Here is a 25,286-nt window from a genome sequence, read left to right on the forward strand (position 1 = left end):
GACTCTACCTGCTGTCATGACCACTGCATCTGCCACAAGCCCTCCTCCTATGGCTTCCCAGGCCATCGTGGGCTCCGGCGCGATCCGTCAGTGAGATCCCCCCATATTCAGTGGCACTGACGATCACGACGTCGACGACTGGCTGGCTACTTACGAACTCATGAGTGTCTTGAACAAATGGGACAAAGCCACGAGACTGGCCACTGTCGGCATTTACCTCAGTGGCATTGCCCACTTATGGCTTCGGAACCATGAGACCGACGTTCCCACCTGGACAGCATTCAAGGCAAAGTTCAGCGAAGTCTTCGGTCGTCCTTCTGTCCGCAAACTTCGTGTGGAGCAGCGCCTTCAGTCAAGATCTCAACTGCCTGGTGAGAACTTAACAAGTTACATAGAAAACGTCATTGACTTCTGCAAACGCGTCGATGTAAACATGACAGAGATGGACCACATCAAGCATATTTTTAAGGGTATTGACGAGGATGCCTTCCAGATGCTCATTTCAAAATGCCCTGCTACTGTCGCCCAAGTTACCGAGCTCTGCCAAAGCTATGATGAGCTCCGCCGGCAACGTCTCGTCACCCGCCGTGCTGTCCCACATCAGGAATCGATGTCCGGCTTAACTCCCTCGCAAGACCCCGTCCTCCTCTCGCAGATCAAAGATTTCGTGCGCGAAGAAGTTGCCCGCCAACTCTCGCTCATCTCTGGCCTACCGGAGCGCAGTGCGCCGCTTAGCCCTACTCTACCGACTATTATACGAGATCAAGTGTCTGAGGTCCTTTCTCCGCAGCTGGTGCCACCAGTCAATGCACCATTGACGTACGCCGAAGCAGCAGCACGACCACGACCACAGACGTTCCAAGCGCCACCTCCACTGCCTGCTCCTGTTTATGCCGCCCAGCCGCCACGACCTCCAGTTCGCCGGGTCCCTAATCCATGGCGCACTGCCGACAACCGACCGATCTGCTTTTCGTGTGGTCTACCTGGGCACGTCGCACGTCTGTGCCGCCGCCGCCCACTCCACTCACGTGAAAACCCACGTCCATATGAGAACGATTACATGTACACTCAATACACTCCATACCCCGAATTGTACGCTCCTCGACCAAGCCACCGACCAGCTCCTGATCGCCGATCTCCTTCTCCACGTCGACGCTCGCCCTCCCCGATGCGCCGATGCCCCCCTACAATCGACGTGGAAAACTAAATGACGCAGTTCCCGAGGCAAGAACTGCGTCCTCGTCGCAAAGCACAAGCCCTCTTCGTTCGCCGCCGAATGTAATTAATGCCGTTCTTGAAGGTGTACCCGTACTTGCCCTTATTGATACTGGTGCCGCAATTTCTGTCATCGCCGAAAAAGTTTGCCGTTCAATTCGAAAAGTGACAACGCCTTACTTGGGTTCATGTCTTCATACTGCCACTGCACACCCTGTGCAGCCTGTGGCCGCGTGTACTGCCAGACTTGTAATTCAAGGAGTGCCCTACACAGTGCAGTTCGTAGTACTCCCACACTGTTCTCATGACATCATTTTAGGTTGGGATTTTCTCTCTTATCACCAAGCCGTCATTGATTGCGCCCGTGCCGAAGTCGCCTTTTGTCCCCTTGGTGATGCGCTACCAGTGCACGATCGCCCTTCCTACGCGAAGTTGGTCATTAGTGACGACACCTAGATCCCTCCACGCGCTACTGTCTTCGCACCTGTGTCGTGTTCCGCCGTCGTCGACGCTACCACATTCTTCACGCCTTCCGCTGCTTTCGTTCATTGCCACTTATCACCGCTCCCAACCGCTCTCCTTACTCTTCAAGGTGGTGCGACCAACGTGCCTGTGGAGAATCCGTTCCCATTCACGATTACGCTGCTTCGAGGCGAATGTATCGGTTCGATAGAATCATTCAAAACCATCGCTACACTTGACGTTCCTGATGAATCATCGGAAGTCAGCGCCCTCTCCTGTAGTTTCGTGAATGACCCTTCCACTACCGACATTTTCAACCCTGTCATCGACGAAGGCTTAAACCCGCAACAGAGGTGTGAGCTTTTGAGCCTCCTTGACAAGTTTCGGCCATCTTTTGACAGTCACAGCGCTACTTTAGGTCGAACATCTACCGTATGCCACCAGATCGACACAGGTAATCACCCACCACTACGGCAGCGACCATACCGTGTTTCGCCGACTGAACACCGTGTCATCGATGAACAAGTAGGTGACGTGCTAAAGCGAGGCGTCGTTCAACTATCAAACAGTCCTTGGGCGTCGCCGGTTGTTTTAGTTGAAAAGAAGGATGGCAAGATACGCTTTTGCGTAGATTATCGTCGCCTAAACAAAATAACACGAAAGGATGTTTATCCTTTGCCTCGAGTCGATGACGCCCTCGACTCTTTACAAGGCGCAGAGTTCTTTTCCTTCCTTGATCTATGCTCTGGGTACTGGCAAGTGCCCATGAATCCGGATTATAGGCTAAAAACTGCCTTTGTTACACCAGATGAATTTAACGTGATGCCATTCGGCCTATGCAATGCGCCGGCAACATTTGAGCGCATGGTGGACACTATCCTACGAGACCTCAAATGGAACACGTGTTTGTGCTACTTAGACGATGTAGTGGTATTCTCGCCCGATTTTCCCACGCACCTTCGTCGCTTGGAACAGGTTCTACGCTGCCTCTCTGCAGCAGGCCTCCAACTCAACTTGAAGAAGTGTCACTTTGGAGCGCACAAGCTGACCATTCTCGGACACGTCGTGTCGAAGGATGGCGTTCTTACTGACCCCGCTAAGCTACGTGCTGTTCGCGAGTTCCCGAGGCCCGCGTCTCTCAAGCAGCTGCGTAGTTTCATTGGGCTTTGCTCATACTTCCGCCGCTTCGTCCGGGATTTCCCCTCGATCATGGCACCTCTGACAGACCTACTTCAGGGAGACCGCAATCTATCTGCGTGGTCTCCGGCCTGCAACAGTGCCTTTGCGAAGCTCCGTGAACTGCTTACAACACCACCCATACTGCGTCATTTCGATTCAAGTGCTCCCACAGAAATCCACACAGATGCTAGTGGTGTCGGTCTTGGCGCTGTACTCGCCCAACGAAAGCCTGGTTACCAAGAATATGTTGTTGCGTACGCGAGCCGCACTCTTACAAGAACACAAGCAAATTATTCCATAACTGAGAAAGAATGCCTAGCGATTATCTGGGCCATCACAAAATTTCGGCCTTATCTGTACAGCCGCCCTTTCGATGTTGTTACCGACCACCACGCGCTCTGCTGGTTATCCTCCCTCAAAGACCCCTCAGGACGCTTGGCACGATAGGCTTTACGGCTCCAAGAGTACGACATCCGTGTCATTTATCGCTCAGGCCAGAAGCACGCCGATGCCGACGCTCTTTCGCGTTCGCCTGTTTCTACTGATATTGCGAGTGTCTCCATCCAAGACAACTTCCTTCCACTATCAGGACCCATCAACATGGCTGCGGAGCAGTGCAAAGATTCGCGGATTGCGTCTCTCATGGATTACCTATCTGAAACACTCGCCCACCAGCCATCTCGAGCGCAACACCGACAAGCCTCTGACTTCGCCATCCGTGATGGAATACTTTATCGCCGCAACTACCACCCTGACGGTCGCGAATGGCTACTCGTCATACCCAGGCATCTCCATGCCAGCATATGTGCTGCTTTCCATGCCGATCCGCAGTGTGCGCACGCCGGTTTGTTTAAAACCTACGCCAGGCTACGTTTTCGGTTTTATTGGCGCGGCATGCACACATTCGTTCAAAAGTACATTCGATCTTGCACAGAGTGCCAACGCCGCAAGCACGATCCTAGCCGTCCTACTGCACCAATGCAGCCGTTACCGTGCCCAGTGCGACCATTCAACCGGGTTGGAATAGACCTTTATGGTCCTCTACCATATACGTCAGCTGGTAATCGCTGGATTATTGTAGCGATCGACCATCTCACGAGATATGCAGAAACGGCCGCTCTACCAGCCGCGATGGCACGTGACGTTGCGTCTTTCCTGCTGCAACATTTTGTTCTGCCTCACGTTGTCCACGTGAACTTTTGAGCGACCGAGGCCGCGTCTTTCTCGTGGATGTTATTCAAGAACTTCTTGCAGAATGCCATGCGACTCACCGCTGTACTACCGCATATCACCCACAAACAAATGGCTTGACCGAGCGTTTCAACCGTACTCTTGGCGACATGCTTTCTATGTATGTCGCCTCCGACCACACCAACTGGAATCTTATCCTTCCCTACGTAACGTACGCTTACAACACGGCACCTCAAGCGACGACAGGCTTTTCTTCTTTCTTTTTACTTTATGGTAGAAAACCATCATCTCCAATCAACACCATTCTCCCCTACCGACCCGACTCATCCGAAGGCACACCAGTTTCCGAAGCCGCGCGGTATGCGGAAGAATGTCGGCAATTAGCTCGCACCCTTACAACACAAGAACAAGGGCTACAGAAATTTCGTCTCGACGATGGACGGTCCAACTACCAATTTTTTCCGAACTCTCTTGTTTGGCTGTGGGTGCCCCCCAGTGCTGCTCCTGGTACCTCTACAAAGTTTGTCAGCAGGTACCATGGACCTTATAGCGTCATAGAACAAACTTCCGCTGTTAACCACCTCATCGAACACCTCACGGCCACTGTGGACCTGCGTCCCCGAGGCCGCGAAATCGTACATGTGGATCGCCTCAAACCATATCACGAACCACTTGTCCTCATGACACCTTAGAACACTTACTCGGCACCATCTTCAGCGAGGGGGAAATATGTAATGATGAATGTAGTGGGTCATGCAAATCTCGGCGAACACATTGTCAGTGCTAAGCGCGAGACGCTCGGCCCGGACTGTCGCTGATTTTGCTAGCTAGGCCTACGCTGGTCTCGAACAACAGTTTTGACTGTCTCAGCTCTTTATTATAATAATAAGATAAAAAGCAATGTCGTGTTTCAATATTTGTTTGAAATAAGAGCGTACTATGTAGACGCGGACAGGGTCGACAGGGACAAGCGCTTCTATCCTGTCCGCATCTACGAAGTGCACTATTATTTGGAATAATCATGAATCACCAACTTGCCTAATCAATCATATTGTCAATATTTGAGTACTGTGCAGCAACATTTTTTTTAAACAGAATGCCAAGGCTCCGGAAAATCATATTTTGAAGTCTGTTTATTAAGGAAGATGTGCTGTGGTGCTATAGATACTAGTACTATGTCTCATACGCCCTTTTATCGTTGTAAGGCATGTGAAGCATAAAGAGGTGACTACAACAGATGGTTTGCCTCATGGTTAATGACTACTGGATTGATAAGCAGAAGTGTGGTTCATTGGGCTTGTTGATTGTGCATTTGTAAAAGGAAAAAATAGCATCGCCTCTTCACTATCAACTGAAGGGTGACGCTTGCATAAGCGAACCGGCCCTGACACTAAGCAAAAAAAAGTTAACTGATCTCACATTTGCTTAATGATTCCACATGTTGGACTTTGCATTTGTAGTCTTTGGATAGCCTCGATGACTTTCGTAATCAGTTGACAGCTTCTACCTACGTGTTGTAATGAAGGCTAGAAATTTCACGTGTTATTGGTTTCCCACCTATTTTTCTGTATATTGGATCATTATTAGTCAGCAATTGTCCCATATGTTTTTTTGTTGTGCTTTGTCTCTTTTTGTGCAGTTTTTCCACTTACAAATTGATTGTTTAAGCTTTAATATCTTTATGTTCAAGGAGGTGTTGCTTATGTATTACATTTTCTTACTGCTTCCATTTGGTTGCTGAATGACTGTCAACATGCAGCGCGAGTCTGAATTGTGATTGAGTGCTGTGATAATTTTGGTTTCCTATGCATTAGGCAGTGCTGAAAATCTCTCCAGCTCTGTATTTGCTTCGTATTAGAAATCTATAAAATTTTTACCCTCTCGAATTTTTTTTTTACTACCTATTAAAGATGACTTCAAAAGTTTCACAAAAAATGTATTTCAGATTGCATTTTTATTTGAACACTGCATCATTTTGAGCTTACTTCAGAGTTTTACTTACACACAGTTGCAAATATTTTATTCTAATTACTTAAGTGTGAAACCAAAAAGTTTATAGGTGGTTCAGAGTTTATTACACACAGTTGCAAAAATTTGGTTTCTTAATAATAAAAATTCTAATTACTTAAGTGTGAAACCAAAAAGTTTATAGGTGGTTTTGATATTTGCTGATGTCCCTGGATTTTTTTTTCTTTTCTTCAAGTAGCAACACCAATTGAAGCACTGTCATCGACCCTAGCTTGGCGTTAGCCTGCAATACTAAATCTTATGGCTTCACATAGCATTCAGACTATGTGTGAGTGTGATGACATCAGGTACCAAAACATTCAAAATGGCTACTTGTCTGTCATTAATGGTGTGAAACGGTCATGAAAGCGTCACAATATCTTGCGGGAATGCATGATAAAAAGCTCATACTGTGTTGTGCTGTCGGGATAACGTGGAAACCAAAACTAAGTTTTAAAAACATGCTGTAATTACTTTCCTAGTGTGGTGTGCACTCGCACTTAGCGGTACATTTTCTAGGCTCTTGATTGCTTGGCCTTTCATTTGATTGGGGGGGGGGGGGATTTTTTTATGTCAGTATCTCTTTTGATTGGCCTACATTCTCATCATGTGGTGGGCTCATTCTTTGTGTAGTTCCCAAAGAGGAATCATTGAAGATGTGTCCACATGTTTGAAGAATAGCCAGAGTACTCAGTGGACACTTATCTTTTGCACGTAATTCTCTTAACGGTGAGTCTAAGTGGCGAATTCGAGCAGAGTGATTATGTCAACTTCCTAAAAAGAGAGACACAGATGAAGTAATGCGAAAAAGTTGCATTAGAGAAGACATCGATGTGTTCTTCGTGTAGTTGTCCACTAAGCGAATTTCATAGAATTAGGACAAATAGTATATAATAAACCTAATGCAAAAGGCTATAGTTTTGTCTTTTGCTTCTTTTACTCTAGGTTACCTATATTGAAACAGTAAATAACATAGTACCCTACTTATAAAATACCCTTGATATGAGGGCAAAAAAACTGCTCCTGCCTTGCCGCGGTGGTCTAGTTGCTAAGGTACTTAGCTGCTACAGGTTACAGGATCGAATCTTAATATTGGTGGCTGAATTTTTGATGGAGGTGAAAATGCTGTGCGCCCGTGATCAGATTTGGGTGCACGCTGAAAAACCCCGGGTGATCAAAATTTCCACAGCCCTCCACTACGGCACCTCTCATAATCATAGGGTGGTTTTGGGACATGAAACTCCACATACCTATAAAAAAACTTCTCTTTGTTACATATCTTTTATAAAGGGGTTCATTTGTACTGAGGCATCATACTTTACATAAGCTTTCATTCTTGATATGTAAAACAGTACATTTGTGAAAGTTTGAGTTGAGGATTTGGCTTTAAATGATCAGAGTAAATTTATCTCTTGGTTCTGCTTTAGTATTCGTCATAAGAATCATGCTGATCTGGAAAGTTATCACACATGTGAGAGGTATTTAATATGATGGGCAAAAAAATTTTTTCTTCCTGTACTCTCACAGCTTACTGCTGTTGTAGTATAAAAATGCTAGCGTCTCTCCTTATTTTCACTTTTTCCTTTCAGTTGTGAACTGAGTGCATCCCGCACTTCAGTGTTGGAGAATGAGCTGAAAACATGTAGGGAGCTGCATGACCTCGAGCCTCTCAACAAGTGTAAGGGCCTGACAAAATGTTTAAAAGTGGTAATGAACATTGTCCCATCTGAGAAAGAGTCATGTTTGTCAGCTGGACAAACTTCAGAAAAAAAAAAGGCATTATATTTGATTCATTTGGCATTTATTAAGTGAATTTCTGACTTTTTACCTTTATTTTTTTATCATGTCTATGTGTTTCATTCTACAAATTTGGTGTGGAAGGGCAGCATTCTCTGTGAGAACCGGATTCACTAGCTGAAAATGCTAATACTGAAAGGCAGTGAAGCCCAAGTGACTTCAGTTTCTTATATATACTTACAGCTGCTTCCAATTTTCTGGTTTACATTTTAGCCCTCTAGGCTTTGCATCACTGTTGCAGCACCCTTCTTCATGCTCTCGACTTTGAGTGTTTTTTGTTTAATAGTCACAGGATTGACCATTAAACAACCACTCTTTTTTTTTATTCACCCTACCTTTAGAATATTTCATATTTACAAAATGTTACATGTTCAGAATGAGTGAGTGGTGCCCGCACTGCTTACTTTCCTCAGGCGCAACAAAATGTTGGTGTCATAGTAATATTTAAAGTGCATTCTCTTATAACTAATCTCACCCAAACATGAAAAACAACTTGATCAGGTGGCGTGCTTGGGTACTTGCAACATCAGTACCCCATGTTAGAGGACAAAGGCTAAATTCCTGCAGTTTGCTGAGATTAAAGCATTCTTTCTTTTTTTGACTCATATACAGTAAAGACTGCTTATAACATAGGTCGCGGGAGTCGTGACTATCTGCACTATAAGCGGTATAGCACTAAAACCAAAGCAACCTTTAAGGGCCAAAGTTGCACAAAACCTGTTGAGCATGCAGCCTTGTATGTCCGAAAACTGTAGCATGTGGTGCTTACAACTATTCAAATTTCCGAATGTTAAATAAAAAAAATTACCCCCTAAAGAACTGCGTTGCCAACGAAATAAATCCGAAAGCAGGGAAGGGAGTCTAACAAGAAAAAGCAACATCGCGGAAATTTGCCAACTATTTCTCTGACCGCCTCGATTATGCGCATTACACAGAAACTATATCAAATCACGTCCGAAACTTCACACACTGAAAGACTGCCGATTTCACGGGCGCGAATTTGTTTTCAAGATATTGCAATCGAATGGCAAACTACCATTCGAATGCTACACGTGCCACCCTTGTTTTCATTATATATATGTAATCTTTCCCTTCAAGTGCAGCCACGGCAAAGTGTTGCATTGATTCTCCCGTACCCAATCGCAACTTAGATAGCATGTGACTGCTACGGAAGGCAACTAAGTCTGATTAACCCCCATATTCAGCAATGCTGCTTGATTTGAACTTGACTTGCCACCATCTTTAATCCAGCCCAAACGCGCTTCGAATGCGGTGTCTTTACGCGGTGCCAAGGCAGGAAAAACGCACAGACGCATTTCAAACGCGCTACATTGAAGGCGTTTTCAGGTCAAGTTCAAGTCAAGGAGCGTTTATGAATATGGGGGTTAGCCTAGCCTGCCGTCAATCGGTATGCTGTCCCGGAAAGTTTGTCCAAGACATGGAGATCAGGCATCGAAAAGCTCACACTCAAGTAATGAACCATGAATAGTGTGCGTGATACAAAGTTTGCGTTTGCGGCCGGGGTTTTCGATGACGAAAACCCACTAAGCTTATGTAAGACCGTGCACTGGCAGCAAGGGCGAAAGCTCGTATGATTAAGCCGTAAAAGCTTTAAAATTAATGGATGAGGTAGCCAGCGCAATATCTGTAGCAATCTTGATAACGACACCGCTTTTCTCGGCAGGAAACTTTTTAAGCGTATTTGATAAGGAAAGGATCGCACGTGTCGTGCTGAGCCGCATGAAGCCTGCAGCACGCGGCCGGAGCCACGCTAGCAACTCCAGTACGGCATGTCGGTGCCGGGGCAAAGGCTTGTTGGGCAACCGCCCTCTTTACTCGGTGAGCGCCCGCAGAGTACCGCAGTTTTTTTTTCTTTTTTTTCTTGCTCCGCCCTTCATTCGTTCACTCCGCATCCCCACCTCCTCGATAACGACCTCGTCGCTCTCTTCCCAGCGGCGCACCCAGCATGCCTTCTTTCAGACTCACATTCGCTACCGCGTTTGTCGCAAGGATTTTTCGGCAACTGCATTATAACCAGTCTTTCATCTTGGGGTGCATGGGGTTCTATGGGAAGTTAAACGGGAGTTGAAAAAGACCGTATTGTAACTGGTCCTGCATTAAAAGTGGTTACCTTATAAGTGGTCTACACTGTTGAAACAGGTGAATTAATTCGGACTTAAGTGTTCCTTTGTTCCACCATACTCCAAAACAGCATTTAGTAAAAAAACTGATTCAAACCTACACTAGAGAAATCTAAAAGCTGCTTAGCTTGCATGATAAAGTAATATGAAAGTGAACTGAGTTACTGCAACAATCTCCATTTCGCATGCATTGTAGTTTTCACTTTTCTGCTCCATTTTTCTCTTGTGGATGTTTCAGTGATATGCTGTTGTGTAGTCCTGTTTGAGCTGTTTGGTGCTGTTCATTACTCCTTGTATTATGGTGCGGACCTTGCCGAAGGAGGCTACCATATTGAAAATTAGCTTCAAATAATGGTCAACTGTACATAACTTAGCATAGCTTTCGGCAATGCCACTTTTGAGGTACCTTGTAAATACATGCTCAACTGCTGGTTAAGAGGAAAAAAAAAAAGAAGGAAAAACAGGAGGGCTAGCACCTTCTGTCTGGTATTTTGATAGTAATGGAGAACTTCCTTGCTAAAAAGGGCAGTTTCCTGTTGTTTTAATTCACACAAATTTCACATGACATGTTCATACCTGTCAACTCTTCCGCTTTTTTCATAAAATGCACAAATTTTGACCGCGCTTACGATTTTACGATCTTGCCTGAAATTTTACGAAAAGTATTTCACTTTCGATAAAAAAATAATATCAGTAAAATAGCGTGGCCTCCGCGATTTGCTATGGCGCATTGCCGTAGCTAGTCGCCTATGCCACAAATACAGTGTTGTGCTATATTCCACCACCAGAAGAGAAAATATGTATTGGTGTTATCATCATCACATACGTGCCAAGTCTCCCGCATTGTCCGTGAGACTCCCGGATTTCGACCGTTTCTTCCGTTTGTATGGCTGCCATGAAAATCTCTCGGAAATCGGAATTTGTGTGCAAGATCTGGCCGCATTGACCAAAGTACAGGTTAGTCCGTTCCAGCCTTTTTGTGAGCCCACTACATTTTATTATAAACGAATTTGAGAGGCATTCATCTAAACATACAGTAGAGTCTCAGTGATGTCAAACCGTGGCAGATACAAATTCGTGAAATTCCCCAGGCTAATTAATCTGTACATTGGGCCAAAATTCGAATGTTCCGAACACTTTATCTGATCGCGGCATGTGATATGAACTTTAGTACAGAAATCGTCGAACGAAGGCCGATCAAAAGCAGCATGCTTGAGCCTTCGAAGTACACGTGTGACCAGTGCACGCACTGTCTTCTACGGTGTGTGTGGTTGTCGTCGTCACAACCACTGTGGACGAAACCGGGGTCGTTTGCCACCATGGAGGAAGGTTCCTCCATGTTTGACATGATCATGTATGGTGACGAGGTTCTGACAGAACTCTGAAAGTGTGCGTGCGGCTAACGCTCGACTAGTCAAAGCAATGCGGTTTTCTGCAAACTCTGTAGACAAAACTGTAGCAGTTGCGATGATAGATAGCATAAAACGACTTAGTTTTGAAGGCACGTGGATTGAAAACTACCGTTCGTCGCAACTTCCGTGCACAAAACTGCATTCGCAGTGATGCAATAGCGATTTATGAGCTCCGAGGGCACGTGGCTGACACAGCGGTAGATTAAAGGCGTATAGACGTAAAAAAGGCTAGAAGCGTTTTGGGGTTCCTGTTCAAAGAATCTAGTAGCGAGCAAAGCCAAAGCAGTGACCCGCGCTTTCGCGGCAGTCAGCTGCGCCGTCCCGTCCGTTCACGTGTGAAGACATACACCAGTTGTTTTCACGGAAATCGATTTTTTTCCTAGTTGTTTTGATGACGCGAAATTTCAGGAGCATTTGCACTCCCCTTTTGAGACTCTCACCTTAGGGGGAACCCCTACCCTCGTGTGTTGGCCACTCCAAGACATTATGAGACCGCAACGCCAATGTTTGCACTTGCGCTTGGGACCCCCCCCCTCTTGGTTTTCGCGATTTTTTTCTTTTGGTTCTGAAAATAGAGGAAAATAATTTAGCGTGTTGGTTTCACTTATGGCGGCAAAACATGATCATGTTTGTCACTAAAAAAGTCAGTAGCCCCCCGCCCGGTGGGTTTTACGAATTTTTCTGTTGCCAGGTTGGCAGGTAAGCATATTGCACAGCTACAGTTATGATATGCACAAAGCTGTCTATGCTACATTTCTTGACTGTTGAGTTAATCATCAGGTTGTATGGGTAGATGAATGTCAGTTGACGCTGTGTCAAATTGGCGTTTTCCCATTGTGAAGAAGATAAGAGCATGCTCCTCCAATGCAGAAAGCACTGGTTTGATGGCCAGTGCTGCTGTGCATTTAGTGATTTTTTAATGCGGAGAGAGCTAACCTGGCCTGGTGCTTACTGCTGTGGGTACTTGTTTATCAAGATGGTGGCTGATGTTTTCTGTTCTCTTCTTTTGCCTCTTTTCCCCTCTTCCAATGACTCTAAGCCATGCTCTCTTATAGGCTGCTGCAATAACTGTCTTTCTTCTTCTCAAACCACTAGTGTGCCAATATCTGTGCCAAAAAGTCTAATGGCTATGCACCACCATCGACACATAGATCCAGGCTTAAAACTACATGGCATCTCATTGCCCTTCACTTTTCAACCTAGAGTGCTGCGTCATCTGTTTGCATATGATGTGTACAGTTTTGTCCTTCTTTAAAGTGAACACTGCTCTCTGGGGCCATGCATTTAAACGAAGCAGCACAGGAGCACAGGAGTGCGCCACTCTCACTGTACTACAGCTACGCAAGAGTGGCGTGTTCCAACACTGCAGGAGAAAACCCGAAGCACCTCCTGCAGGTCGCTGTGCACTCGCGCCTCTTTGTTTTGATGCGCGGTCATATTGGAAGTATTAGTGTTATGCTGAGTGCAGCCACGTGAAGCTGTGTTCGCGCAAAGAGTTAATGAGGCTGTACATGTAGAGTCGAATCTCATTAATTAAAACACGCTTAATACGAACTCACGATGAGGTCCTGTCAAAACTGTGTGTATTTTAAAGGGCAAAAACGCCCGGTAATTCGAATGCGCAAGCACTTGCGACGGTTTATTCGAATGTACTTTGCTCCACGAAGAAAATCACGAAGGAAGGAAAGGTGTTAGAGGGCATGCCCAGCCGGCGCGCTACGTGAAAAGTATGGAGGAAATGACGTCATGGCGGCCATATTCACTGGGCACAATAGCGGCGTTGCTATGGTTACGTGTTGCGCAGTGGAGCTGGTCTAGCAGTGAGTGGCCGCGGCTGGCGGCGGCATGTGTTCCTCTCCAGGTCTCGTGCTAAGCCGTGGCGGACAATATCCATGCTCTGCGCCGCGTTATTGGTTACGCAGTGTTCTCCTAGCAGTTACTGTACTTTTAGCAACGTTTAGAAATCCTTTTGTCCATCACGGGGTTTCAACAGTGTGTAGAACGAGTGCATATCCATGTGTCATGCGACGGATGACTCGGATGAAGCAATCAGTGTTCAGGGAAATTGCGTTGGGGACCATGACGAAGCGCGACGACGACGAACGCTTTGCACGTCAGTGACAGTTGGGCAGTGCTCCTGCTTGTGACAACGGACGACGCTGTTGAGCCCAGCAAGATGCAATGAGGACGATGTGTACATGCGTAGTTTCGTGTTGTGTGCGTACAGTAACAACTTGCATGTGACTATTAAAACACCTTTTCTATTCTACTTCGTATAGTCTTCCCAGCATTGCATGTAATCTCAACGTAACAGCAACCACGTTCAAGTGTCACTTGCACCGTGCTCAGTCACCATGGTCGCAGAATGCTGACGCCGGTGAGTTTCACGCGGAACACGAACACAGTGGCAGGACGCTGCGTCAGCCGCGTGGCGGAATGCAACCGTAGAAGGCGCACGACCAATCGTGTTGTCTGTAGAGTTGCTGAATTAATGACGTGAAAACACTCGCCGTTGTCAGTGCATCTAGCGCGGTTCTCTTGTACTTGCTTCATTGTCGGTGAGCTGTTACTCGCTGTTAATACTCGGATAAAATGATTTTGCCGAAGGTGTCGCGCTGGCCCAGAGTGTTGAGCCCCGTTCCATTAGTTTCGGATCGGCGCGACACATGCGCTGCGCAGCTCACGTGCTTTCCAAGCCGGAGAGAGAGTCGCGCCTTCCGCTTTACATTCGGATGTAAACAAGAGAGGAGAGTTTGCCCAGTCAATATGGCCGACTTCCGGCTTCATCGCGGCTTCAAAACTAGCGAGGTCAGGGCCTCATCTACCTTTCCTTCCTCCGTGTCCGAAAATGCTCTCAGCACCCCACCCAATCTCGCTGTGCCACCTGCGACACCAGAACGCTGCGCGCGAAGGTAATGATAAGGAAAGAAAAGGCTGCGGTGGAATCCTTGCTCTCTCTCAAATGCCGATCGGCGATGCGCTCATGTCAAGCTTCTCCCTTTTCCGTCTCTGCCTCATAAAGACTCCTCTCCTTCCAACACTGCACGCGAAGAGAGAAAGAGAGAGAGAGAAAAAATAAAGCTGTTGCTGGGTTGAATGAATGTGTGGTTGAAGGAAAGGAAAAAGGCACTATCTTCTACAGCTCTTGCCCCCTTGCGAGAGCACGGCTTTGTGCCTTGAGGGGGGAAGGGGGGGGTCTCTCTCACGTGCCGGTGCCACGCATCCCCCTTTTCCGTCCCTGCCACGTAAAGCTTCTCCTATCAACGAAGCGCACAAAGCGAGCAAAGAAAAAAAAATAGTTGCCGTGGCGTGTTGGTTTTCTTTCAAATGCCAATCCGTTTCTCTCCACGTGGAGACACTCCTCTTTTCTCATCACGTGCTGGCCATGCTGCGGCTGCGTAGTGGAGAGGCTACGCTACGCAGTTGTTGTCGTCGTCTTTAGAAAGTGTCGGCGCTGGACATTTCCGCGCGCAACTTCTCTTGCCAGGAGAATGCTGAAGCTGAAGTAGAAATGCTTTGCAAGCTGCGTGCGAAATTGATTGACTCCCTGCAAGGAAAACGTGTGCCCCGCCGCGGTGGTCTAGTGGCTAAGGTACTTGGCTGCTGACCCGCAGGTCGCGGGTTCGCATCCCGGCTGCGGCGGCTGCATTTCCGATGGAGGCGGAAATGTTGTAGGCCCGTGTGCTCAGATTTGGGTGCACGTTAAAGAACCCCAGGTGGTCGAAATTTCCGGAGCCCTCCACTACGGCGTCTCTCATAATCATATGGTGGTTTTGGGACGTTAAATCATACATATCAATCAAGGAAAATGTGTGCAGACGCACGTCACCGATTACTTCAATTAATAATAGATGTCTTGTGATTTGTGAATAATTGTAATTCTTGTGAATTTTCCCCCTCGTATGTTAGCTAAATGCACATGCGCCACTGCATGGAGAGCCCTCCGTTTATTTAGCTTTCATTAATTCGAACTTCTTTTAATTAGAAAAAATTTTCGGGCCCCTCCGAGTTCGAATTATCTAGACTCGACTGTACTATGAAAAATCTGTAAACAAGGGTTGTGTTGAGCTTACGTTTCGACAAGCGGACTTGTCTTTCTCAAGGCTAGAACAGAACTGATTTTTTTAGCGTGAGCGTGTCTACATTTCGTACCTCTCCTCCACCCTAACAAAGGAGGGGAGGGGCAATTTTTGATATGCGGTTGTGAGAAAGCGGGGAAGGGGGCAAGCTGTGGTGAATTGTATGAGTGAAGAAGGAACAGGTAGTCTGTGAATAAAAAGGAAATAAGGAAGCAGTGGGGAGGGGAGGATGCACAGGTGTTGCAGAGTCCCGGCTGTCGAACCAGTTGTATGGAGGGCTTAACTTGCAGTGACTTTCTTTGTGTCTGTATAATACCGAATGGATTCAAGACTTTTTTTAGAAACGCTTATATGTGCTGGCGGGAGTGTATTGAACTCATGATTAAGGTACAACTCTGTATATTTTCTGTCTCTTGTGGATCGGAAGTTTCACTGAATAATGTTGAGTTTGAGATCATCAAAGTTGTGTCCTGCTATGTTGAATTGCTGTGCCACTGCTTTTGGTAATGTCTTTGCTATGTTTGCGTGATGACCATTTAATCTAACATTAACAGGCTGTCCTGTTTTGCCAATGTACTGTTTATGACAATATGAACATTTGATCATGTAGATAACAGTTTCATTAGTGCAGGTAAAACTAGATTTCATATGATGAACATAATCACTCCTGGTGCTTTTAACTATCATGTCATCTTGAAGGTGTTTGCAAGTCTTGCGTCTTGAACAGGAGCAAGGTGTTCTTGGGCAGTAGAACGAGAGTTTACTTTTGCATGCAATAACATGTCCTTAAAATTTCTATCGCAGCGATACATGACATTTGGTACTACGTGAAACGCTTTTTTAAGGTGCTCATTGCTTGCCAATATTAGATAATACCTACGAAGGATATTATTTATGTTTGGGAGTACATTTGAGTATTTAATTTTAAATGCTGGCAGCTGGTTGCGTTGTGCTACGGGTTTTTTTTAGCTAGTGTTGTTTTCCTATCTAGTTTACATGCTTTGTTGTAGACCTTGTTTAGGGTCTCTTGTGGGTAATTTCTTTCAACTGTTGTTTCTTTTAAGTTACTTAAGTGGTGCATGTATTCACAGTCGTCGCTACAGATCCTTCGTACACGCCTTGCTTGTCCGACGAAAATTCCTTGTTTGCAGTGTCGCAGGTGGTGACTAGTGTAATATAGGTATTGTCAGCTGTGTGTTAGTTTTCTGTAAAGCGTCGTCTTTAATTTTCCTACTTTAATAGATACTGTTATGTCTAAGAAGTTTCATTGGGAGAATGGTGCATGGTAAATTCAATGCCAAAGGGAAACTTGTTACAGTGATCAATGAATGCGTTTAGTGCACTTTTTCCATGTTCCCATATAATAAATATATTGTCTATGTAGTGGAGATAGGTAGAAGGCTTTACTGGAGATGATTTCAACAGTTCTGATTCTAAGTGTCCCGTAAAAATGTAGGGGTATGTTGGTGCAAAAGGGGTTCCCATACTAGGGCCAGACATTGTAGGTAGTAGGACGAATCAAATTCAAAATAATTTAGCATGAGGACTAATTCAAGTGAAGGGAGGTAAATTTCAGTGTTATGTATCTGCTTGCTTTCCATGAGTGACTTTGACACTGCTTCAATTCCTTCAGTTATAGTTATAGTATTCGCTTACAAAAGCATACATCTAATGTTACCAGAATGGCCTGATTCAAAAGTGTTCATGTTTCATTAATGTTATTTATTATTCAGAGGAAATTAGGTATATCCTGAACAAAGGATGGTAGGGTGGATAGTATGTTAGATGATGGTTTAGAAATTTTGATAGTTACTCGGTAGGGGTATTATTGTTGAACATTATAGGTCTGCCTGGGATTTTCGCAGTGAGTAGTTAATCAACGAAAAATTTTTTATGAATTTTCAGAAGGAGGTAAAAGTGACCTGCTTGCTTGTTTTTGGGCATGAGAAACTGGTGCTCGGAGGGTGTGATCAATTCCCTGGCTAGAAAATGTGTTATGATGTGTTGTATGCTATTAACGTGTTTTTCAGTTGAGTTCAGGCCTAATTTTCGACAGTGGGTGTTGTTGCTGAGCTGTCTGGTAGCTTTATTTTTATATTTTGCTATAGGCCAAATTACTATACTATCTTGAGGAAGACAAGTCCGCTTGTTGAAATGTCGGTTCGACACAACCCCTGTTTACGGATTTTTCATCACAAGCTTCCATCTTTCCCTCCCTTCCTACCGTTTTTTGGATGTACATGTACTAGACATTCATGTTATATTGCGGGTAGAATGATGTCCTATGTCCCACACATAGTATTCTTTTTATCGAAAATAGAGAACAGTGACCAATTGACATACAGGCTCTCTTATTAGGCAAGACAGACTTTTTGTAAAAACTTTATTACATTGACGCTCGAAGCATTCTTGCACACATACTCTGTTGATGCAGAAATACGTAGCGGCAACTAAAGTGACATTGATGAGATTAATTAAAAACTTGTTAAGTTTTTAATGATTGACTTGGTGGCAGTTGTTTTTATATAAGAAAATTGCAGTGCACGTCAATTTACGGCATATCCATTTTTTTAGAAATCACAAAAGTTATATATAATCAAATTTTACGGATAAAACAGTAGCTGGTGGTTGTGGCTTTCTGTTCCTGAACACAAGAAAATAGGCTCGTTTCTCTGCCATGGTGGCCACATTTTATGTCAGAACGCTCACTTACCTGTATTTCTTGTTCAAGAGTTCCAGGTGATCAATGCTATATTAGAGCCCTTTAGAGTTTTTCATAGTTCAGATTCCACAATTTACTTGTTTAAGTGATGCTTTCCTTATAGGGTCATTCCAAGTGAAATGTCTAAGCCCAAAGTTTGACCAGCAGTGGTTCTGAAAAAAATTGAGCTGAAAGGCAAGTATGCGAGAGTAATCTTAGTGAAGTATTTTTGTTCAAAAAACTTGTGTGGTCACGTGACCACCCTGCAAATGTGCCGGCGAAAAGGAAAAAGTTAGGCGGGAATAAATTATGCATATGCAACCTTCAAACTGGGTTTGGTGACACATTTGGTTTTAAAGCATTATGTTGTCATTGTTCTTTCACGTTACGTTGCACCTAAAACCATATATTACTTTTACGGCCTAAATAGGCTTAGCAAAGAAGCCAGAAAACATGCGAGTTCAGGCAATTTTTCTAAAAACCGCGGCAATAATGCGGTCGCAAAACTTTTTTGCTTTATTGCCAGTTGACATACTATCTGCTAAAAATATTTTAAACTGTATAAACGAACATTTAATGAGAAAAATTATTACAAAATCGACAAAAGACGACTTTTTAGGGAATAAAATCGTAAATGAAGCATCAAGGCTCTCATGCTAAAAATACGTGAGACGATTCATCATGTTATTCAATGCCTTATGTTTTGATGTGGAAAGTTCATTTCTGTAAATTTAGTTTAAAACAAAATTAAAAAAATTACGTTTTAGTTGTGACGTCACAAGAAAGAACAATGACAACATAATGCTTTAAAACCAAGCGTGTCACATACCCAGTTCGAACGTTGCATGTGCATAATTTATACCCACCTAACTTTTCCTTTTCGCTGGCACATTTGAAAGGTGGTCATTTGACTACACAATTTTTTTTAACAAAAATACTTCACTAAAATTACTCTCATATAGATACTTGCCTTTCAGCTCAATTTTGTTTCAGCAGAATCGCTGGTGGTCGAATTTTGGGCGGGGTGTTTCATTTGGAACGACCCTATACCATCAAGCAGAGCAGTACCTGATGCTGTATAAATAACATTCTGATGGTGTACAACTTGTATGCTTTCTTAAAGTTATTTGTTTTGTCTCTTTTCAGGGCCTCTGCTTACTTGTGTACTCCTTATGAGGGCACTAGATGGATGCAAGTTTAGAATGGATATTAAAAAATTCCTGACTAAGTTAACTGCTGTTGACCCTATGAGGAGAAATTATTACAATGACCTGAGTAAGTTTCTTGAGTAAGTGAGCAGTGTGAGCTACCACTTGCTTTGTCTTTGCACACCTGAAGTAAACCAATAGTTTGACTCCGCTCACATTTCATAGGGTAGCATGGGGTGACACCACCCGTCCTGCCACTCGTGGGAGTGTCCCCCATTGATGGCTATTGTCCAACATCCTGCAAGATATGTGAAAATGTTTGTAAATGTCCCACATTTTATATTATTGTTTGGCAGTACCTCAGCTGTATTTTGTCACCCTGTTTGAGGATGTTAGCTGCAACACTCTCAAGTATTCAAAAATGTGTGCGATGAATGCTTCTGCTGCCTGCTGTAGAAACATGACTTCAAGAAACTAAAACAAGGAGTGTTTTGTACGTTCCTGGTTCTTAATCACTAATGTGTGGGAACTGAGCCATTTCTTTTTAAAATATATTTTTATTTGCCAAATTTTTGTGTTAATAATGACATTGCTTCGTGTTGGAGCATATTACTGTGATGTATTGAAATAGCCGTGTTACACAGATGTGTATTTGAACTTGTACTTGTACCAGTTACTCGATCTACAGTGCGTTTTTTCTATATGCATACAATAGCAATTTTTTAATAAAAAAATGCTACGACAGTCGGGCACCTGTCCTCTTCGCCCACAAAGTCTACATTTAGGCGGAAATACTTTGCTACACGTAAACTTACATTAAAATAGTATTTAACAAAAGCTTGTCCATTAACTTTTTAATTATTAGCTGTAGGGCCGGCAGTCGATTATGTGCGAAATTGTAGGACATGACAATTTGTTGCATATCTATTTTTTTACTAACCCTAAAAAACATTGTAGTGTACGCGTATCCAGAAGGAGTATGGCTACTAGCGTGGGCCCGATATTAGCAAGCCGCAGGGCAGGCGTTAACCGTCACCGTGGCGAGAACACGGTACTGCTCAAGGTCGCAACACTTTATTGCCTGCGCAACACTAAAAGCGCAGTACAGAACTCGTTGCAACAGGGGTGATGGGAAAGCAAATGGGCTTATTCACGCCACAGGCAAGAAGTACTACACAGGGTCCCGCGAGCACGTCTCCGTGGGCAAAAGTGGTTCACGGTAACACCGGGTCAACAGGGCCCGGTCGATCGAGCGAGGGCAAAACTCCGCTCGCGTTGGCTTCCGAGAGGTACGAGTCGGCGTAGTATGGCCACGCACTAGGACACCGCACCGCTCTTCAGCTTAGCGTTCGAGAGGAGAAACAAAAGGTGAGCGTTTGCTGCGAGCGCAAGGCTCCGTTGATGAAGTATGATGAGCCCCAAACAATAGGAGAAAACAAACTGAAAAGAAATGCCTGCTCAGCCTTGGTTGTCCCGGAAAGGTCTAACTCACTCCCGACGCGCACACGGAAAACGTCCCAAGAGACTTTGTGCACAGCGCCACAGTCGACATCCGCTACCGGGTGAGAGGGGTTAATGCTCACTCGCGCTCCCCCAGCCCGGCAGATCGCATAGAAGGGGAGGGTCATGTCAGGACATGAGAACGGCAGAAATAGGCGGCAAAGCCCGCGCAAAGGCTACGTGCTAGCCTCAATTCCCACAACGTGTATTTTGAGACTTCGATGGTTAAATTGATAATGAAACTAAAAGAGCTGGACACACTGGAATTATGGCTTTCTGGGTTAGATCAGACCCAAACTTCACAAGCTTAGCTCTGAAAAAAAAAAGAGCTTGCTATAGCGGCATATTGTTAAAAATACGTCAAGTCATGTCAAAAACACAAGTGGACTGTTCCTTGTTTGCTTGCAATGTTTTGTGCTTATCTGATTTTTTTTATGCTGTAGGCACCTAAGAAAACAACAATTTACATTTTTATTTTTATTATACCGCGTAAAACTCGGAGGAAGCAACTGCAGCACAAAACAAGACAGTTCCTTGCGCTTATTCAGAGTTTAACAAAGAAACATGTGAGCACTTCAGACCAAACACAAGAAATAAGTGGTCCATTTGTGCATTTGAGACGATTCGCCGTTTCGCCTGACCATATTCCGCTGCAACGTGTCGTTTTTTCAACGTTAATCACGTGAACTTCCAGTCTGATGTAACCCAACAAGCTGCTCTTCCTGTGCACCCAGTGGTCTCAGTTTCCATGTTGCCTAGGTCGGGGCTTTCAGTTTAGACGATTGATGTCTCCATTTTTCTTAGGGAACAGGGCATTTGTAAAAAAAGCCGCCCGCGTCTTCCCTGGGGGGGAACACGAGTAAATGCGTCGCAGAGTAGTGGCGGTATCTTGTGACTGTTGCACAATTGAGTATGGTTTGGGAATGCTTTATTGTTATTTCTTGTTTATTATTCTTATTTATTGAATGAAGGAGAATCGTTGCCTTCAACGAGTGGTGGAACGCTGATGTTGTGCACCACTACTTGTTGAAAGTACTCTTGCTCCCATCACATTTACTCGAGTCAAACAAAGCGTTAAGTCAAGCGAAAGCCAAGTAAAGACGCCCTTGACTTATTTCCAAATGCGTGATCCAGTGCCTACATATATGGCGTGGTCAGTGAACAGTTGTTGCACCCCACCGCGGTGGTATAGTGGCTAAGGTACTCGGCTGCTGACGTGCAGGTCGCGATCCACTTCCGCAGTTGGGATTGATTCCTGGCTGCGGCGGCTGCATTTTCGATAGAGGCGAAAATGCTGTAGGCCCGTGTGCTCAGATTTGGGTGCACGTTAAAGAACCTTAGGTGGTCAAAATTTCCGGAGCCCTCCATTATGGCATCTATAATAATTATATGGTGATTTTGGGACGTTATACCCCACATATAAATCAATCAAGTTAATGGTTATGCAGCACGAGCAGTCAGTTTTTACTAGCAAGACACTGTCTGTGTTGGCCTTGCGAGACGAGGGAGGGGGGAGCGACAGTTGACACAAGATGCGAGCATGCGCAGTCGGCGTGTTCACGACACCGCCGACGCTGGATTCGCGAGTAAATGCAACTATAATATGCTCTGCATTGCGAGTAAGTGCAACTATAATATACTCCGCATTTAAGAAATGTGTATGCCATCCTATTGTCGCGTCTTACAACTTTTTTTCATGGAAGCAACTATCCTATGGTTACTCATTTCAGTGTAACTTTAGATACAGCTAAGTATTTATGTCTCAATGTATAGTTTGCATGCAAAAACGACTTGTGCCCGACTGTGATGCCATTTTTATAAAAAAATCAGTTTATTTGAAAAAGAACACCAAGTTTTCTTTCTTCAGAAATAAAAAGTGTTGCAGCAGAAATATAGCAGGTGTATTATGTCCCACGTTCCTCTAGAAAAAAGGTGGTCACCCTAGTGTAGTATTTGGGTCATCGGCCCTTTATCTTGTGCAATAAAATGTCACCCACATTTTTACGTGAGCTGTCTCTATAGATTGGCAGTGCTTTCTTAATTTGTTTGAAAAATGCTGTAGGACTCCTTAATGTAAATATTAAAAAGTGAGAAATCTATGATGCTTAATACCTGTAGAATCTGGACATTTGATTGCGTATAACTGCCTGGTGCAGCCATTCTGCCCTTTCTGTTATGGAACGTTTCCTCCTTTCATTCAGACTGCTTTGAGGGCCTTTTATTGATGGTGATGCGGTGTCTATTGCCCCCAAAGAGCAAAAGAAACAATTCACAGTAGGGTGTAGTAACAAAATGGCATTTTTTGCACTTTATGTACCGGGGTCAGTAACCAGCATTCGGCGGGCCCCATGCTGCCTACAATGCAGTGATATGTGACCCCCGGCATGACATCAGGACCCCTCCCCCCTTACAGCTCCAATCAACGCCTTGTTTATTTCTTTCAATGCCAGTGCAAATGCCCGCTTCCTAACGAGAGCCGTCGATTTGCCTTAGTTCAGGGAGTGGTTGTCATGGGATGCTACTTGATGGGTAGCGCTGCTTGCATCACACGTGCATCTGAGTGCTTTCCACCGGAGATGCGATAGACGTTTCACCTGCTCCAATATCATACGCCTGTTAAATTAGTTTCTTCATTCTCCTTCTTTGTGGCTCGAAGCGATGCCGCCGCCACATCACAGCGCTCTTAAAATCAGCGCATGCAATAGCATTGCAGTGACGCTTCCCCATTAGTTGCCCGCATAGTGCCACGAACAGTGACACGCTATCTCAACATGCCATATTTTTTACTGAGCCAGTATGACCGCCAACATTGTGAACATGAGGAATGCAAGACACCGCTCCACGGATCTGCACCCAACTGAAGAAAAAATTACAACATATGATTTCCGTCATGAGGCACTACATGATGGGTTCTCTCCCCTATGCACATGCAAAGCACAGGCGAAGGCTAGGCGATGGGGGAGAGCAGAAAAAGGCTAGAGAAGAAGGTGTTGAATAGCTGTATCGGGTGCATGGGGCTAGCATTCAAAAATAGGAGGGGTTGTTACACCTAAGTGATGAACACCTCCCAACAAAGTCATGAACACCTTCACGACCTTCTGGGTTTGTCGGTGAGCAACCTTGATGTAGAAATATTTGCGAGATGGCTAACTAATGGTCAGCACCAAAAGTAAAAGTCACATTGAGAGCTTTTTTTTAGTGTAAATTTTATACTGATATATTGCAGCCTTGTGACTAGCGTGCTGCAAATACATACACATGACTTCTATTCCACTTCTGTATATTCTCTTTCTGCTGGCTAAGCCCCGCCCGCCCTCTTCCTTTTGGCTCTGTGGCACCTGGCCATGTTGGCTTAATGCAACTCAGCTCTATGCCTCAAAAGGTTGCTGACCCCTGTTTTATACAATAAGCCGGCTAGGTAAATTGCACAATCAATGTGGTACACCAACAGAGCATGTTCCAGCATAGAGGAAGTTGCGCCTTTCAGTTTGAGGTCACGGGTTTAATTTTCATCCCTGGCAGTCAAAGTTTTATTGGGAGATGGAATGTGAAAGAATGCTGATGCAGTAAGCTTTAGCAGCATGTTGAAGACCACATGTAAAAATTGGTGTGAAGCATCTTTCTGGGTGCCTTGCATCACAACATCGTGACTTTGATGTACTGAAACACAGTTATCTTCTTTTTAAAAAGAGACCTTAGCATTGTCAGTCCTGCTCTGAGAAGTCTCAGAAAATCGGTTCTTTTGTACGTACTCATAATTTTTCTAAATATTGTAATAGTGGTATTGTAAAATGGTGTTGCCATTGGTACCTGCTTTCTTTACAGACTCAAAGTTTGCTGCCGAGAGTGTCATTGAACAGTTGGGCGAAAATGACCGTACTGCAAATTTTTCTGGCCAGTGCCTGACCAGTATACGTCACACCGACCATCTGGCCCTCTTACATGAAATAGACTTCAGCAGAAACCAGATTAAGTCAACATTGCCTCTTGGATGCCTTCTGAGCATTCGTAAGCTGATACTAGATGACAACTGTATAGAGAGCTGTGAGGGCCTCGGTTCGCTGAACACCTTGACCATCCTCTCTCTTCGAAAGAACAGTATCCTTTTTTTAGGTTGTTCAAGTTACCAGGCCCTGTGATGCTTAAGCACACATTTACTGAGTAATTCTTTTATGCTTACCACAATATGTGTGATGTCAAGTATTGTGAAAATTTTTTTTGTTAGTGCTGATAAGTTTGTTTGAAGATGTTCTGTATCGCTTAATTCGGGACTGCTGGTGTTTTTTTTTTTTTGTAATGAGTGACCCAGTTCGACCTGATCAGCCTATCAGCACATGTGCACTATTAGTTTGCACTATTTGCTCATGGATGTTTGCTTTTAGTGCTCTTCTGGCCTTCCTGTTCCTTCTTGTGTGGTCTTTTTTTTTATTGCACTCCTTGTTCAACTACGGGTG

At 44.6% G+C, this 25,286-nt stretch overlaps 1 protein-coding gene across 3 annotated transcripts in view; it reads left to right on the forward strand.

Annotated features, from left to right (window-relative positions):
• RabGGTa (Rab geranylgeranyltransferase subunit alpha) overlaps positions 1 to 25,286 on the forward strand; it is a 112,154-nt gene that overhangs the window by 75,634 nt on the left and 11,234 nt on the right. For 2 of the 3 annotated variants that reach the window (XM_075878354.1, XM_075878355.1), the window contains exons 10-12: positions 7,644 to 7,732; positions 19,331 to 19,459; positions 24,658 to 24,930. In XM_075878354.1, the coding sequence (XP_075734469.1) occupies positions 7,644 to 7,732; positions 19,331 to 19,459; positions 24,658 to 24,930 (491 nt within the window). Of the gene's footprint in view, positions 1 to 7,643; positions 7,762 to 19,330; positions 19,460 to 24,657; positions 24,931 to 25,286 lie in introns of those variants that run through there. The other variant, XR_012887124.1, reaches the window with a different exon arrangement.

The sequence above is a fragment of the Rhipicephalus microplus genome, chromosome X (assembly GCF_043290135.1).
Source record: "Rhipicephalus microplus isolate Deutch F79 chromosome X, USDA_Rmic, whole genome shotgun sequence".
In the NCBI taxonomy this organism is placed as follows: domain Eukaryota; kingdom Metazoa; phylum Arthropoda; class Arachnida; order Ixodida; family Ixodidae; genus Rhipicephalus; species Rhipicephalus microplus.